The sequence below is a fragment of the Centroberyx affinis genome, unplaced genomic scaffold, assembly GCF_046629955.1.
Source record: "Centroberyx affinis isolate AG114_WGS23_722 - 3 ecotype Tasmania unplaced genomic scaffold, CSIRO-AGI_Caff_v1 ptg000842l_1, whole genome shotgun sequence".
Lineage (NCBI taxonomy): Eukaryota > Metazoa > Chordata > Actinopteri > Beryciformes > Berycidae > Centroberyx > Centroberyx affinis.
This window is the reverse complement of record NW_027279438.1, coordinates 44156-59755: the sequence shown is the minus strand read 5'-3', so window position 1 is coordinate 59755 and position 15600 is coordinate 44156. Positions and strand designations below refer to the sequence as shown.

Below are 15600 nucleotides of genomic sequence, written 5' to 3'. Positions count from 1 at the left end.
TCTCTTATGTGTCTGCTGCCAATTTTGTTGTGAACACTTAGAAATATGAACGTAGGTTGTTTCCATGGATGAAATATTCAGGATCCATCACTGACAACATCAGTCAAAGCTACATGTTTCATTTGTCCTTGTGTGCTTAATCAAAACAGAACACATACAATACAATACGATAGAGCTTTGTCAGATTTCTCTGAAGTTTGTCATGCATCATAGCTCCATTCAGAATAAACACAATGACATGACATTGCACATAAAACACATAACCACACCACATTCAATTACACATAAACATCCGAATAGCAAATAAATAGCACAGGGACCCTCAGTTACCCCCATATTGCGCTAAACCGCTGTATTGCACTCCACCCAAAATCCTGATTTTACACACCTCACCAGATAAATGCATGTGGCACACAGTCCAAACATATACCAGCTACAAACACAAGAGTACAGTAGCTGACAGATAAATGCACAACTCCATTATAACTTGACCTTTACTCTACCAATATTCATATTTCATACTCCCAACCACACAGTAGGATGACGCTGGATGAATGATCTCGTTCTTGATACTGTTGTTTCTCTGCTGACCTGTAGGGGGCAGCCGCACTGAAACACTTGGTTGGAGCTGACGGTGTGTTGCCAAGCCAACACGAAGAAGTAGAAATACTTCCTGGTCAGGTCATGGTAAACAAGAAAAATGTCTGGTTTAGATGCGTTAGAACGTCTTGAATATTTATCTTTAGTGTCAAAGGTGTGCACCGAGTTGGAGAATCATCTGGGGATAAGCGAAAAAGATCTGGGTATGTTAATTGGGAGCATTGTTTCCTTACCTTCTGAACTTGCTGTGGCTTGATAACTAACTGCTAGCCTCATGATAAGCACAAGCTGAGTAACGTTAAACTACATCAAATTAAACTAAACTAACGTTAGCAACTTTAGCTAAACACAAATTGCTATTTTGCAGCTGAATTTGTCATCGACCTTGCTGAAAAACATCCAACATTTGAGGAATTCAAAGCCATTCTGCTAAAAAATGGAGCAGATTTCACAGTAAGTGTGTGAACAAACAACACTCAAGTTGTAATTTTTGCTATGACAAGTTTTAGCATTGTATCAGTATGCACTCAATCCATATTTCTTTTCACAGGATACCCTTATTGGTAATTTACTCAGACTTATTCAAACAATGCGACCATCACCCTCTACAAGTAAAGGTATGGTAAGATTTTATTCTATCCAGCCTAATATAAGAGCAGCTGATGTATCCTGTCCTGTTTAATAGTTTATTCTCTATGGTGGTGACAGCACATCAGCCAGTGGTCAAGCCAAAGAGTGAGAAGGACAAGCTGAAAGAGATATACCCTTCTCTATGTCAGCCAGATGATCCTGTGTGGACGGTAAGCTTCAGTATATACTGTATGTGTATATGTATGTGATGTCTTATTGTCCCTGTATCTTGTGTGTCAGTTTGTACCATGGAATCTGTAAGCTGACAATGTCACTTTACTGTTGCCAATGCCAAGACTAATTCTAATAATAATTGTATTTTCCAATTTAAGTGATTCTGATTTTGACATATGAGAGAAATTTTTTTAGGAGCATAAAATGTATGTCATCATTTGGGGTAACTAAACTAGGGAGTTGGCAACTATTCCAAGTATTTACGGAGCTATTTTAATGCCTTCTCACCTGTCCATCAGATTCCACCACGCTGTCCAGATAAAGATGATGAGCAGGTCGCAGCAGCTGCCATGAAAGAGCTGGAGATGCTTATGCCTAGTGTCAGTGGAGTGAGCTCTGACAGCAGGTAAAAAAGATAGATGGAGAGTTTTGTCTCCAAAATGAATATCTACCATTTGGGAAAAAGTGTCATGTACACTTGCAGAATAATGCATAACAAACTTCAAAGAATTTAGATTATTTTTAAAGGAGCCAGGAGTCCTTGGCTGACAAAATGATACAATTTTTAAAGACTATCAAATGATGAATATACAGCTTTTTGGAAATTAACTCTTCAAAAAGGCTGCATTTCAGATTCATATTTTTATGACTGCAATACAGGTAGTGTATTGCGAAGTCGGTGACATTATTTTAATGGATGAGCCTGTTCCCATTTGCTCTCCAGGTGGGACAAGGATCGGCAGAACGACAGGAGTCGAGACAGAGACAGAGACCGAGAAAGTGGACGTCGGCGATCTCGTTCCCGCTCCAGATCGAGGGACCGCGACAGGGAAACAAACCACAAGCGCAGAAGGAAGCGGGTGTCCCGCTGGAGTGACCGCACACCCAGCCCACGCAGGGACAGCAACAGCAACAACGACAACGGCAACAACAACGACAACAGAGACTCTGACCGCTGGCACGACAGACACGTGGACCGGCCTCCACCAGACGAGCCTGTTGTGGGCGACATCTACAACGGCAAAATTAGCAGCATTATGCAGTTTGGCTGTTTTGTTCAGCTGGAGGGACTGAGGTCAGTAAGCTGCTTGATGGCCTCATACAAGACATACAGCAGTGTGACCATCCAGACTAGGTGCTGGGCAGAGAATCATTCATTAAAACAAACACAGAGCCTGCACACTATAACTGTTCTTTCCACCTTTTACTGTGAAGAACAAGGACAACATGCATACACACAAATATCCTGCCAGATGTGGGAGGGGGTTGGGGGGTCTTTTCTTTCAGGATTCAACTTGTTTGGACGCATTCCTTCATTCATTTCCATTGCAGATGCCAGATTTTTACCATATACCACTTTGGATTAAAACATCCAGCAAATGGCATGTGTTATGTTGCATTCAGATTTGGTTTTGCCTGTATCTGACTATAATGTTTTATGAGTGTTTTAGAGCTGATCCTTCTGTAAGCCTCTGGTGTGGTAACTGTGAAGAATGTCTTTGCAGAAAGCGCTGGGAAGGCCTGGTGCACATCTCAGAGCTACGCAAAGAAGGCCGTATAGCCAACGTGGCTGACGTGGTCAACAAAGGCCAGAAGGTGAAGGTCAAAGTGCTGTCATTCACTGGAACCAAGGCCAGCCTTAGCATGAAGGTGAGACAACAACATCAACTGTGGCTGTCGTACTGTGTAATATTGTCTAAGAAGAGCTGGTTTTACTCACCACGCTGTGAGGAATAGAATGAAGTCCATATTCCATGACAGCAACAGTAGTAATGTATTGAGATGCTGCAGTTCACAAGCAAAGGATATTGGTCACAATATCCTTTGCTACTTTCCTCATCTTTGTCCAACAACTGTCTGAAAAACCATCCAAAGAATGAAAAATTACTCAAAGAGATACTGCCTTGAAAGAATTTACTAACATAGAACACTAATAATGGTGATCTTCAGTATTTGATATCCACCTCCAATATCTGTGAAATGGTTTATTGGAACCTGGTCATATTTCTAAATAATTATTTGTGTTCTTTGTGTTTTTAACTGGAGAAAGCAGATGTATTACATGCATTTTACCCCAAATGTTAGACAATCATAAGAAATTAAATGAAAGTCCTCCTATTTATCTGTGATTGACAATTTAGCCTACACTATGTGAATTGTCTTGATGCAGTAAAAAACAAAACCAACTAGTTACACTAGAACAAATAAATAAGTAAGTAAATGTATTTATTTGCAAATAATGTTTGACCCAGATCCATTATGGCCACTGGCTTCTCAAGTGTCAACAGGAAATCTTCAATCTTCACTTGTCTATGTCTTGTTTATGTCTTGTCAGGATGTAGACCAGGAGACGGGGGAGGACCTGAACCCCAACAGGAGGAGGAACCTGGACCTCGTGGTTGGAGACGAAGCCATGAGGAACCCAGACCGCCCCGTTGACCCCAGTTTGCAAGAGACGGAGGAAAACCCAACGGAGCGCAAAAGACTCGCCAAGATAACGGACCTCGAGAAATGGGAAATCAAACAGGTATTCACCAAACACATGCACACAGAGATGCAAAACAGAGGCTTTAAGTTTTAAAGTCTTGGGGCAAAATCTTCCTTGGCTGGTTTTTTTTTTCAAACCATCCTATTTACATCAAGCAACTTTTTCCCCATTCAGATGATTGCAGCTAATGTTCTTCCTAAAGAAGAGTTCCCAGAATTTGACGAGGAGACAGGGATCCTCCCCAATGTAGATGACGAAGAGGGTAAAACCCCACGGTTTTTTTTTTCTGACATTTTTACAAAATTATGATTATACTGCATGTAAACAGATGATAATACCTCTAACTATGCTGTCAACAGATGAGGACATGGAGATTGATCTGGTTGAAGAGGAGCCACCATTCCTGAGGGGACAGACTAAATTTACCATGAACATGAGCCCAGTCAAAATAGTAAAGGTATATGTCCATGCTCTAAAAAGGAAAAGGGCTATTTTTTTAATATGTCTGTATAATTTTTATTTTCTTGCAGTTTAAATGTAGGAATGGATCACTGGGAATAGGTTGGTATCTAACTGCTTTTTGCATTTTAATGCTGATGCTGTCTGACACAATATTCTCTCTCTCTCTGTCTCTCTCTCTCTCTCTCTCTCTCTTTTCATTTCAACACACGTTCACCTCCTTTTCATTGTATCATTTTGTCCATTAGAATCCCGATGGCTCCCTCTCCCAAGCAGCCATGATGCAGAGCGCTCTGTCTAAGGAGAGGCGAGAGCTGAAGCAGGCGGCTCGTGCAGAAGAGATGGACGCCATCCCTACTGGTCTCAACAAGCATTGGATAGACCCCATGCCTGACTGTAAGGCCCTGGAACATTTTATTATATGATTTTGACCCCTTTTTTAATAAGGCTATGATGAATAAAAAAGTTATCTTCTCTAGCAAACTTCACGCTTGACTGAGAGCCTATGGATTCAGATGTAGGCAACGCTAACAGTCTCTGATTGCCTTCAGTAAATTAGCACGCATAGGTAGGCACACAGAGCATTTTCCGGTGTCATCTGGGACAAAATTGAGTCTTCCAGCCACGACTATTGTTGACCAGAAGCTAATTAAAAGGCAAAAACAATGGATGTTGATTCAGAAACTTATGAAAATCTAAAAAAACAAAAACAAACTTAGCTGCCATCTATCTTGTGCCAGACCTCTTACACTGTTGGAGTAACTCCCCCTTGGATTACCATGCCATGGCTGGAGATGATTATCTGGCTTCAAGATGAATTTAGAGTGGCTTGCAGAGACATAATGCACTGTATGTGTCTGTGTCTTCCATGGCCTGAGGTGGAATCGGAGATTATGGGGATGAACGAGTTCTTTCCAGCCCTGGACACTAGCTCTGACTCATAGTTCAGTACAAAAGGAGCTTGTTTGGAGGATAATTATCATGGCGGTTCATCATGATTAAACAAAACAGTAGTTTGCAGGGGGTGGGGGCGGACCCTGCTAAAACCTCACATTGGTTCTGACTCACTATTGGTATGATGAAGACTGAGGAAAAATAAAACCTAAAAACAAATATCTACAATTTTTTTTTTCATTGAACACAATTCTCTCCTGTACAGATGAAGGAAGGCAGATTGCAGCCAACATGAGAGGCATTGGTGCCATGCCTGTTGATGTGCCAGAGTGGAAAAGATACGCCCTTGGAGGCAATCAGGTGTCCTATGGCAAGAAGACAGAACTTTCCATCCTGGAGCAGAGAGAGAGCCTGCCCATCTTCAAGCTCAAGGAGCAGCTCATTCAGGTTTGTGCATTGAGGAGATGACTGTGGGGCATTCCTGCTTTATTAGATACAGAAAGTAGAGAATAAGAAAGATGAATGAGAGATGTGTCAAAGGTCATGAGCCAGACCTGAACCCACAACATTACAACCAACTACATTACATTACACAACATTACACAACATGCAGCTTGCTGAGCCACCAGGACACCCAAAGATGTTTAGTCTTTCAACATTTTTCTTTATTTTGTCTTTATTTACACTGTTTAATCTCTTGAGTGAAGCTAATTTTCAAGAGAGACCTACAACATCTCAAAACTGTTTTTTAATAACTCATACAAAACACCTTGCCTATTCATTCTCTCTCCTCACAGGCTGTCCATGATAATCAAATCTTGATTGTGGTCGGGGAAACTGGTTCTGGGAAGACCACACAGATCACCCAGTACCTGGCAGAGGCGGGCTACACCGCTCGGGGGAAGATCGGCTGTACTCAGCCCCGTCGTGTGGCCGCCATGTCAGTGGCCAAGAGAGTTTCTGAAGAGTACGGCTGCTGTCTGGGCCAGGAGGTGAGTGACCTTCCAAAACTGTACAAGATAATCATTGTGTGAGATCTTTTGCTTCCCCCTGATGCGAGAGCAGCCCCCTCATTTCATTGTGGCTAATTTGTGTCTCTCTCTGTAAGCATTTCGGGGGGTTTTTTCCATCTCACTAGATATAAAACTGGAAGTGAACTGTAAAAAATTACAGTTCAGACCTGAGTCAACAATTACTTGAAGTCTCAGTTATTTTTACTATTTGCTTTAGCCTATGTGGAGTGCAAAATGGAGGGGTGGTTGCACTTCAGCAATCCAAAAGGTTTTTTTTATGCCAGATAAAATCAATCAGTCCCATAAAAGTAACTGAATTAAGTGATGTACCTGAGGTCTCTGGGGGCTTTGGGCCTGTCAGCACCAGACGCATATCCACCAACTTGCCTATCATGAAAGTTTTCACCTTAGATTTATCCTCTGTGAGTCACTGGCACTGTGATTCCTTACCTGTTTCTTTCCCCTTTGTGAATTTTAGGTGGGCTACACCATTCGTTTTGAGGACTGCACCAGTACGGAGACGGTGATCAAGTACATGACCCATGGTATGCTGCAGAGGGAATGTCTCTTGGACCCAGACATGAGTCAGTACTCCCTCATTATGCTGGACGAGGCCCATGAGAGAACAATCCACACAGATGTGCTGTTTGGCCTGCTCAAGAAGGTATTTTAGGGTCTTATTCGTCTTGAATAAAAAAAATTCCTAGCATTTTAAAGAAAGTAAATGACATTCTTCTATACTAACAATATCTAATGATGCTGATTTCATATACTCAGCTTCATATATAATTACCTGCTCTGCCTCTCTTAGACGATACAGAAACGCAAGGATATGAAGCTGATAGTCTCTTCAGCTACACTGGATGCTGTCAAATTCTCTCAGTACTTCTTCGAGGCTCCCATCTTCACCATCCCAGGAAGAACTTTCCCAGTAGAGATTCTCTACACCAAAGAACCAGAGACAGATTATCTGGATGCCAGTCTCATCACTGTCATGCAGATCCATCTGACTGAGCCTCCAGGTATGGTGGCTTCAGAAATGGTTGCAAAAATGTTTTTTGGATGTTAGTTGTAGATGGGTTTCCCTAAAGTATCTTGAATTTAAGGCAGTTGTTGTCCCAAGGACAAATAATGGAATAAAAGTTTTTTTGAAGATACTCCTCTAAAGGACAGTGGATGTTCTGCATTTTCTTAAGTTGGATCAGCCTTCATATTAAGATGTAAAACCCTCTTCTCTCCTTGTCCTTTGTCTCTGTCCAGGTGACATCCTGGTATTTCTGACTGGTCAGGAGGAGATTGACACCTCCTGTGAGATCCTGTATGAGCGGATGAAATCACTGGGGCCTGATGTTCCTGAGCTGATCATCCTGCCGGTCTACTCTGCCCTGCCCAGCGAAATGCAAACAAGGATTTTTGACCCTGCACCCCCAGGCAGTAGAAAGGTAATAGAAAACGCTGAATAAAATCAGGGCTGTGTATTCTTGGAATTTTTTAGACAGTAATACCAGTTCTTACACTTCAAATTTGATCCTAGTTCTAAAATGACACTTTTTTCAAATGTCAATCTTTGGTGAATGACAAATCTATTACATTTTCATGTCATTTTCTGTCCAAATAGACCATAGCTACCATTTGATGTCTTAAAATGTATATTTATACCCAGATATCAGCACAGAATACATATGTATCATTTGTTAAATCCCAGCCGTACTGTATATTCACATTTTATTTCTGTGGAAAAAAAGGTAAAATTCTGTCGCTTCTACTTACTATTTTCTCACCACTAGGTCATTATTGCCACAAACATTGCTGAGACATCTCTGACCATCGATGGAATCTATTATGTGGTGGACCCAGGCTTTGTCAAGCAGATTGTGTATAATTCCAAGACCGGCATTGACCAGCTTGTGGTGACGCCTATATCCCAGGTCATCTGTTTTAACAGAATCCTTATCATTATGAAATTAATCATTTTACTTTTGTAATCCTTGGTAATTTACATGTTTTCAAACCCAGATATGTCTTAACTTGTTGAAGAGAAGATGCAACATTAGTAATGCATTGATACATGAACATCTCTTTCCTTAATAAACCTGTGAAAACCTTCTGTTTTTTTCAGGCCCAGGCCAAACAAAGGTCTGGCAGAGCTGGCAGGACGGGCCCGGGGAAGTGTTACAGGCTCTACACAGAGAGAGCCTACAGAGATGAGATGCTCACTTCCAATGTGCCTGAGATCCAGAGAACTAACTTGGCCAGCACTGTGCTGTCTCTCAAGGTATGTGCTTTAGATTTGCCCACAGTCATAATAACCCAACCCTTGTAATGTACCTGTTTTTCTCAAGACCTGCATGAATCTTGGCGGAATGATGCATCTCACCACTGCATTTCAGCATTTTCAAAATTACACAGATTTGCCCAACAGGGGTGCTACAACTTTTTGTTTGTTCATCCATGCGTCACAGGCTATATCTCAGACACCACTGCACACATTTTGAAGAAACTTGGGTAAAAAGATGCATCTTACCGCCAGCGTTTTCATAATGACAGTGATTGTCCCAAGGGGGGCTGCTACAATTACAGGTCAAAACAAAGTGACACATTTGTTACTGATTAGCAGTGAGGAGGACCGCAATCATGGGGGACGACATGTTTACTGATGCCATGTTCTTCTGTTGAGATAGTAGGAGACCAAAGACCAAAAAAAATGTCCTAGCAGGATTTGATCCAATCTTGTGCCCATCCATGAATATAATAACCTCTACTGTCTCAGTATTAGAAAGAATACTATGAGGAGTGGACTGCCCAGTCTTCTCTAGGAAAGACATTTTAACCTAAACAGTATGTGTGACTTTGAATATCAGTTATTAGTTGAAAAAAATCTAGTCATACTTTACTTACCTTTTCTCTTCTTGTTTCCCCAGGCCATGGGTATTAATGACCTCTTGGCATTTGACTTCATGGACGCTCCCCCCATGGAGACTCTGATCATAGCCATGGAGCAGCTCTACACTCTGGGAGCTCTGGATGATGAAGGCTTACTCACACGGCTGGGTAGAAGGGTAAGGAGTGGAGGAAAATGCATGTAATGAGTCAAATCACTACAACATAACTGTTAAATATCATTCAATATGCTGATGACACAGCTGTATTTGGTGGTAAAATCAATCTTTAGTCTTAAGATACTGTTTGAATGATCCTATGAATCCATTCTGTACCTTGGTGCAGCCTTTTCAGAGACAGAGCACATTTTTGCGAGACAGAAAAATCTACTGCACAGTTACTGTTTGATAATGCTGGACAAGCCTCAAAATGAATTAACCCGAAGAAAATGGCTGATCATAATACAATGGCATAGAATATTTAAGACGTTAGTCTATATTTTAGTTTGATCTTCAATTTTTCAAACTTATTGTATTAGGCTGTGTGTTGAAAGCTCACCTATTGTACATTAGTTCCCTATGCATACTGTCTGTCTTGGGTTAAATATCCCTTAGAATTTTCTGTTCATTTGTTGATGCATGTCTGTCTGTGTGCGTCAGATGGCCGAGTTCCCTCTGGAGCCCATGCTGTGTAAGATGTTGATCATGTCCGTCCATCTGAGCTGCAGTGAAGAGATGCTTACCATCGTCTCCATGCTGTCTGTTCAGAACATCTTTTACAGACCTAAGGTATGTAACTGTACACCACAACAGTTATAGTGACCACATTATTAAATTATGCGCAGCAGTTTATAATCTTTTATTATGAAAGCAGAATTATTTTCATATGATGTACACAGTTGTCAGCAATTGTTTCTAGCCTTCACTGGCAGCAGTACATCAAGCTAACGAGATTACTTAGCTATTAAATTACTTGATTCATGATCAGACTAACAAGAGAAAAAAAATCCTTGTTGGGAAAACAATATAAAAGCTTTTTTTCCATGGCAACAACATGGTAAAAATTAAAAACACTGTGGAGTAACACATTTCAGCCCCAAGGAGATCAGATGAAACAAAAACAAAACAAAACAACAAATCCTTGCTTTTGCAGGACAAACAGGCGCAGGCTGACCAGAAGAAGGCAAAGTTCTTCCAGCTTGAGGGAGACCATCTTACTTTGCTGGCTGTGTACAACTCCTGGAAGAACAACAAGTTCTCCAACCCCTGGTGTTTTGAGAACTTCATCCAGGCCCGCTCTTTAAAGAGAGCCCAGGACATCCGCAAGCAGATGCTGAGCATCATGGACAGGTAGCCTACATATGATATCCATCTGTGTTTCATCCATTTGTTTGATCTCTTTCAGTTCAATAAAAAAAAATGGAATTCCCTATCAAACCTTGCTGTCTTTGTGTTCCCAAACAAACATTGCGTAACATTGATAGAAATGTTTGATGGAAAAAACAGACCACATTTTACACGATCTACCATGGAATATAGAAGTAGGGGCTCTTATTTACTGCCGATGTAATCATGGTAATTCATAAAAATATATTGTACAATAATGTAATCTATCCCAAGTTTATTAAACAGTAAAATTTAACCTTCCTCAGACACAAGTTGGATGTGGTGTCTTGTGGAAAAGCTGCGATGCGGGTCCAGAAAGCTATTTGTAGCGGGTACTTCAGGAATGCTGCCAGGAAGCACCCTCAGGATGGGTACCGCACCCTGATCGACCAGCAGGTGGTGTACCTTCACCCCTCCAGCACCCTCTTCAACCGCCAACCAGAGTGGTGAGTCCACGCATATTGCAGGGTTGGATTACCAAATGGGCTTATCTGACGTGCGTCCAGATGCATCTTGAGAAGAGGGGCAACTTGAGACTTTTGTGCCCATTTCCTAAGGGTGTTGTCCGTCCTTGGCTCTGTCATAACACAATCATTGACTGTGGCTAATCAACAAGGTTCCTATCCATATTCATTTGACACTGTGACCTGTAGATTGAGTCATTAAATGGTGTTGTATAATCATTAATAACCTGATGTGTGTTCTCAACATTATCCTTTCTGCAGGCTTGTGTACCATGAGCTGGTGCTGACCACCAAGGAGTACATGCGGGAGGTGACCACCATCGACCCTCGCTGGCTGGTGGAGTTTGCACCAGCTTTCTACAGAGTTGCCGACCCCACACGCCTCAGTAGGCAGAAGAAACAACAGAAATTGGAACCGCTCTACAACCGTTATGAAGAGCCCAACGCATGGAGAATCTCCCGCGCATTCAGGCGGCGTTGAAGATCTCTTGTACTGAACACTCGTACCACATGGACATACAGTATTGCGTGGTGCATATTGAGCCAGCTGATGGCTGATAAAGACACTTTCCATTTGTGATCCAAACATTTGGTCTGATTAATGTATTGATTTTGCTTTGTCAAACGGCAACCTTGGACTTAGAATCAGGCTAATCTGTATTAATTTTGTTGTTTGAATACAAACCCTGTTAACAACTATACATAAATTTTGTCCTCTTAATTCAGATTAAATACTGGTAACTGATACTGACTTACTTTTGCCATGTTAGCAATGTCATTACCATTATCAGCTGTTTGGTTGGTGATCATTTCCTACATTCTGTTTTCTGTTAAATCTTTTTTCTTTTTTTTTAATATATAAGTGATTGTGATTTTTTTTGCAATCTTGATGTTTCTGCCCTCATTATAGATAAATACTGGATGCGCTTTTATATGCTGCCGTCTGCTTGTCTTCTGCCTTGTTTGCATGGATTTGGACATATATCACATATTTATTCAGAGGGTACAAATATTAGGACCACCTGCTGTTTCCATGAAACGGACTGACCATTTGAATCCAGGCAAAAACTATGATCCCCGATTGATTTCACCTAAATCCACCTCAGTCACCAAGGGAAGATGAGGAGGAGACACGCTGAACATAGATTTGTCAAGAACTATACATTATTACATGCAATTCTTCACAAAAACAGGAGAAAGAATAGTCCGGACTTCTTTTTGGGTAGTATTATGGGTATTTATTAAGCAATCTCTTTAACCACAGTCATGTTTATGGATTGAATAGGCCTCAGAAGTGAGAGGAATGCAGCTCTTAAAAACTCAAAAAAAAATCCCTAATGAGATTAATTTAAACAAAAACAAAAAACACCATAGCCTTATATACAAGTGGATGGGGTGGGCATGTGCAAGAGGTGCAGGGGGAATCGGGTATGTGTATGATGATGGGTGGGTACAACAGGAAGGTTTCTGAAGGCAGGAGGGCAGGGGGGAGGGAGGGTGTGGCTTTAGTACATGTAGCCTTTGGAGTAGGGCTGTGGGCCCATGTTTTGGGGGGCTTGTTCTGGGGGGTAGGACACTCCCTCGTCCAGGTGGGACAGGGGCACTGTGTCCTCCTCGTTGACGTAGCGCTCAAACTCGGCCTTCAGGCCGGGCCGCTGATTGTCGGGGAAGGCCAGGGAGATGAGGGCCTCAGGCTCACACACAAACTTGTAAACATAGCGCTCCCCTGCCACCTGCGGAAAGAGGGAAAAGCTTAATTCATACGGGTGGATACCTTTTAATTACTTTCCAAATTAATATCTGTCCAATCTTTTCATGGCTGTCTAAAGAGGGAATATCAGACTCCATGTGGTTTCTCCCTGTTTAATTCAGCGCAGCTAATCAGTAATGATTTACATATTTGATGACTGACAAGGGGTTGAGGCCCGACAACATCCCAGCCTTAACAGAGAAGAAGAAGGGCCCAAGTAAAGATGAGATGGGGTTTAATGACATGAATGATCTTTCTGCAGTTAAGCTAGTAGTATAAGTACATACAAAAATCTGGATCAGGTGCATGATATAGAAGGAAAAACACCCCATTCTCAAGTTTTGGGGGCAGTAAAGGCAGAGCTCCTGTATGTTTCACATTTTAACATGAAATAGCCAAGAATAATACAGGCTTTATACAGAGGAGAGTGCCTTTAATGTTTTTCTTGAATATGATTTCTGGAATATGACTAGAATGTGCTTTGTACCTTCTGCATGATTCCCTTCTCGTAGTAGTAGCGCAGAGAGCGGCTGAGCTTGTCGTAGTTCATGGCTGGACGGTTCTTCTGCATGCCCCACAGCCTGGCAACCTGAGGAGAGGCAGAATGAGGGAGGAGGAAAAGCAGGGAGGGAGGTAGAAAGGGAATGGCAGGGGAGGAGGATAAAGGGAGGAGATGTGGTTACGCATCTGGGATGGTTCAGCTCTGGTGACTTGGGCCAGGGTCCTTCACGGGTGACTACATGGCTATTTGCATTGTTTAGAAGAGCTGAAGAATGAGGCTTTCTTTCAAATGACACGTCGACAGATGAGAATAATTAGGGTCTGCGTTATTTTTTTTCCATTTGTTTTCTTTACAAAGTTCATATTCCTAACCAATCATTGAACCACAATCATAATTTGTAACTCCATACTCGAACCACTAGGGGGCCTCAGTGACAAGTTAAATGCTTCCTCTCTTTAACTCAGCGGGTCAACATTGCCAAGAGCTGGGCGAGTCCCCACATGTGGATTCACTTCCTTTTTATGTAACCCATTACCACTTGAATGCAACCAAAGTCCCACAATGTGCGCAGTGAAATAAGAGTCGGTGGCTGGTTGTCATAGGCAGGCCATGAAATACAGTCAACCCTGAGTTGAACTCCCAGCTGACAAGGGGCCACTAATTCTGATACCAAAGGAGCGTCTCACAATCCCAAACAGGCACGGGGAAGTAAATCATTATTTAGGGGTTGTGAATGAGCTTTATGTTGACAAACATCTCAGATACTAGAGTGAAATGGGGGAGGGGAGATACTCAGAGAGACTCATGACTCAGGAGGAGACGGGTTGTATCCCACAGTGGCCGTCCAGCCAGCAGCTCTGTTTGATCTTTGAGTGTGCTCTCAGCCCTAATTGCTCTTGTAAAACTCTTGCCTCATTCATTTTTAATGTACAGTAAAAAGATAATGGAAAAGACAGTTGGCCTATCTGTATTATGGCCCACCTAAATGGACGTTGTCTGATATGTCCAATCGAGTTGCAGACTTAAACATCGCAAAAATGTCTCGACCAAAGAAATGTGAGGAGGTGAGAGAGAAGGGGTGGGGGCGGAGGGGTGTTGGATGATTCGGTGATAGCGCTTGTCCTTCATTTTGTATCAATCTACCGTTTCATGTGTTGAATAATGAATGGGGGACTAATGGAGGATGGATCAGAGAATAGACCTATAAGGACAGTGGCCAAATCTCACTTCTGATCATTCTAATCTAGGCATCGCCTCAGAAGCATTTGCTTACATGGATTCATTCCGAGTAATATTCCTGTGCTGCTCTTATCAGATTTGTATTAACATCGAGATCTCTATCAACACTTTTCCAATATTTGTGGATAAGGAACTACAGTAAAATGAGGTAAAAACTAATATTGACACATTTTAAATGGGATATCTCTTTAATTCCCCACACTGAAGCCTGATGCAGATTTAATGTAAACAGGGTAAGGCTTAAAAAAACGATCTATGGTGTATCTCTTAATGCTCCTAAGGGGTTCAAGAGCACTGAGCAGGGAACTGATAAGAACACAAAAAAAACAACAGGAAAAAAAATGGGAAAAAAGCAGGAAAACAAGAATCTCCAACAGAAGTTAATGTTGCATCCCTGCCTCTATGTAGTGTCTCCTACAATGTCAGGAGTGTGTCTGTTCAAGCTCCTTATGGCTGAAACATCACATTACTAATGATACAATGAAGGATCTGCTTTTAACGGATAGAATGCTGCACCTATTCATCCCTTTGCACATACTAATTATGTAAGATAAATTAATCAATTAATTATTTAAGAGAGCACCTCCGCTCCTATTTTTTTTTTCCCTCAGTGTTGTGTCCAAAGAACCCTAAACGAAATCACACCCTCAATTAAAAGTCAAATAAGTTGATGCCTACCTCTTCGGGTTCGATGAGTTTGAACTCCATGCCGCGGCCGGTCCAGGCGATGAAGTGGGCGTTGCCTGGGTCGTCCAGCAGGGCCACCAGGAACTGCCAGAGCTGCAGAGAGCCGCGGCGCTGGTAAGGCGTGCCCTCGCGAAACACACCACCCCCCTCCTGCTTCACCTCACCTGGACAGGGAGCAAAGAGACCAGAGGTCAGCGGGCTTATGGGCTACATTCACATATGTCAAAGTGTATTCACCCAGTGTGATCGAATATCTCCATTTAATGAGCTTAAGATGTGATTCAAGCACATAAAGCTTCGTAAATACCTAACCCTAAAAAAGGAGAAATCCAAGGCACTCTTCTCTTTCAAAATTAAAAGGCTTTTATTGTGTTGGCGAATACATATTATCACTTAAAAACGCATCATTAGTTACATTTGTTGGTATAAGTCTAC

The 15600-nt window shown here is 41.9% G+C and overlaps 2 protein-coding genes across 10 annotated transcripts in view; one reads left to right on the top strand and one right to left on the bottom strand.

The window, feature by feature from the left end:
* The first annotated feature begins 681 nt into the window (after positions 1 to 681).
* On the top strand, positions 682 to 11882 carry LOC139645308 (ATP-dependent RNA helicase DHX8-like). Of its 3 annotated transcripts, none has more exons than XM_071520991.1 (23): positions 682 to 803; positions 968 to 1053; positions 1151 to 1211; positions 1309 to 1400; positions 1704 to 1810; positions 2129 to 2479; positions 2910 to 3054; positions 3740 to 3931; positions 4067 to 4154; positions 4252 to 4349; positions 4600 to 4747; positions 5511 to 5692; positions 6043 to 6237; positions 6737 to 6922; positions 7070 to 7280; positions 7519 to 7700; positions 8046 to 8186; positions 8378 to 8533; positions 9180 to 9317; positions 9798 to 9926; positions 10291 to 10487; positions 10790 to 10969; positions 11249 to 11882. In XM_071520991.1, exons 1-23 carry the CDS (start codon positions 701 to 703, stop codon positions 11466 to 11468), a joined length of 3588 nt encoding a protein of 1195 aa, XP_071377092.1. In that variant the 5' UTR covers positions 682 to 700; the 3' UTR covers positions 11469 to 11882. The 3 variants fall into 3 exon arrangements, with proteins under 3 accessions (XP_071377092.1, XP_071377090.1, XP_071377091.1); XM_071520989.1 differs by having other exon boundaries at positions 1151 to 1217; positions 1309 to 1391; XM_071520990.1 differs by having other exon boundaries at positions 1151 to 1222; positions 1341 to 1400; positions 2156 to 2479.
* Positions 11883 to 12215: 333 nt separating this feature from the next.
* The window catches only part of etv4 (ETS variant transcription factor 4), a 29783-nt gene continuing 26398 nt past the window's right edge, over positions 12216 to 15600 (bottom strand). For all 7 annotated transcript variants that reach the window (XM_071520992.1, XM_071520995.1, XM_071520997.1 and 4 more), the window contains 3 exons: positions 15157 to 15329; positions 13225 to 13326; positions 12216 to 12720 (listed from right to left, as the gene is read on the bottom strand). In XM_071520992.1, coding sequence (XP_071377093.1) covers positions 12493 to 12720; positions 13225 to 13326; positions 15157 to 15329 — 503 coding nt within the window. In that variant the 3' untranslated portion in view covers positions 12216 to 12492. The remainder of the gene's footprint in view (positions 12721 to 13224; positions 13327 to 15156; positions 15330 to 15600) is intronic.

Bases quoted from the DNA above. Each gene is read 5' to 3' on its own strand.
- LOC139645308 (XM_071520991.1), top strand. From the start codon at position 701: ATGTCTGGTTTAGATGCGTTAGAACGTCTTGAATATTTATCTTTAGTG. The intron at 4,155-4,251 runs GTAAAACCCCAC...TGCTGTCAACAG, and splicing joins CAATGTAGATGACGAAGAGG to ATGAGGACATGGAGATTGAT. The intron at 7,281-7,518 runs GTATGGTGGCTT...GTCTCTGTCCAG, and splicing joins CCATCTGACTGAGCCTCCAG to GTGACATCCTGGTATTTCTG.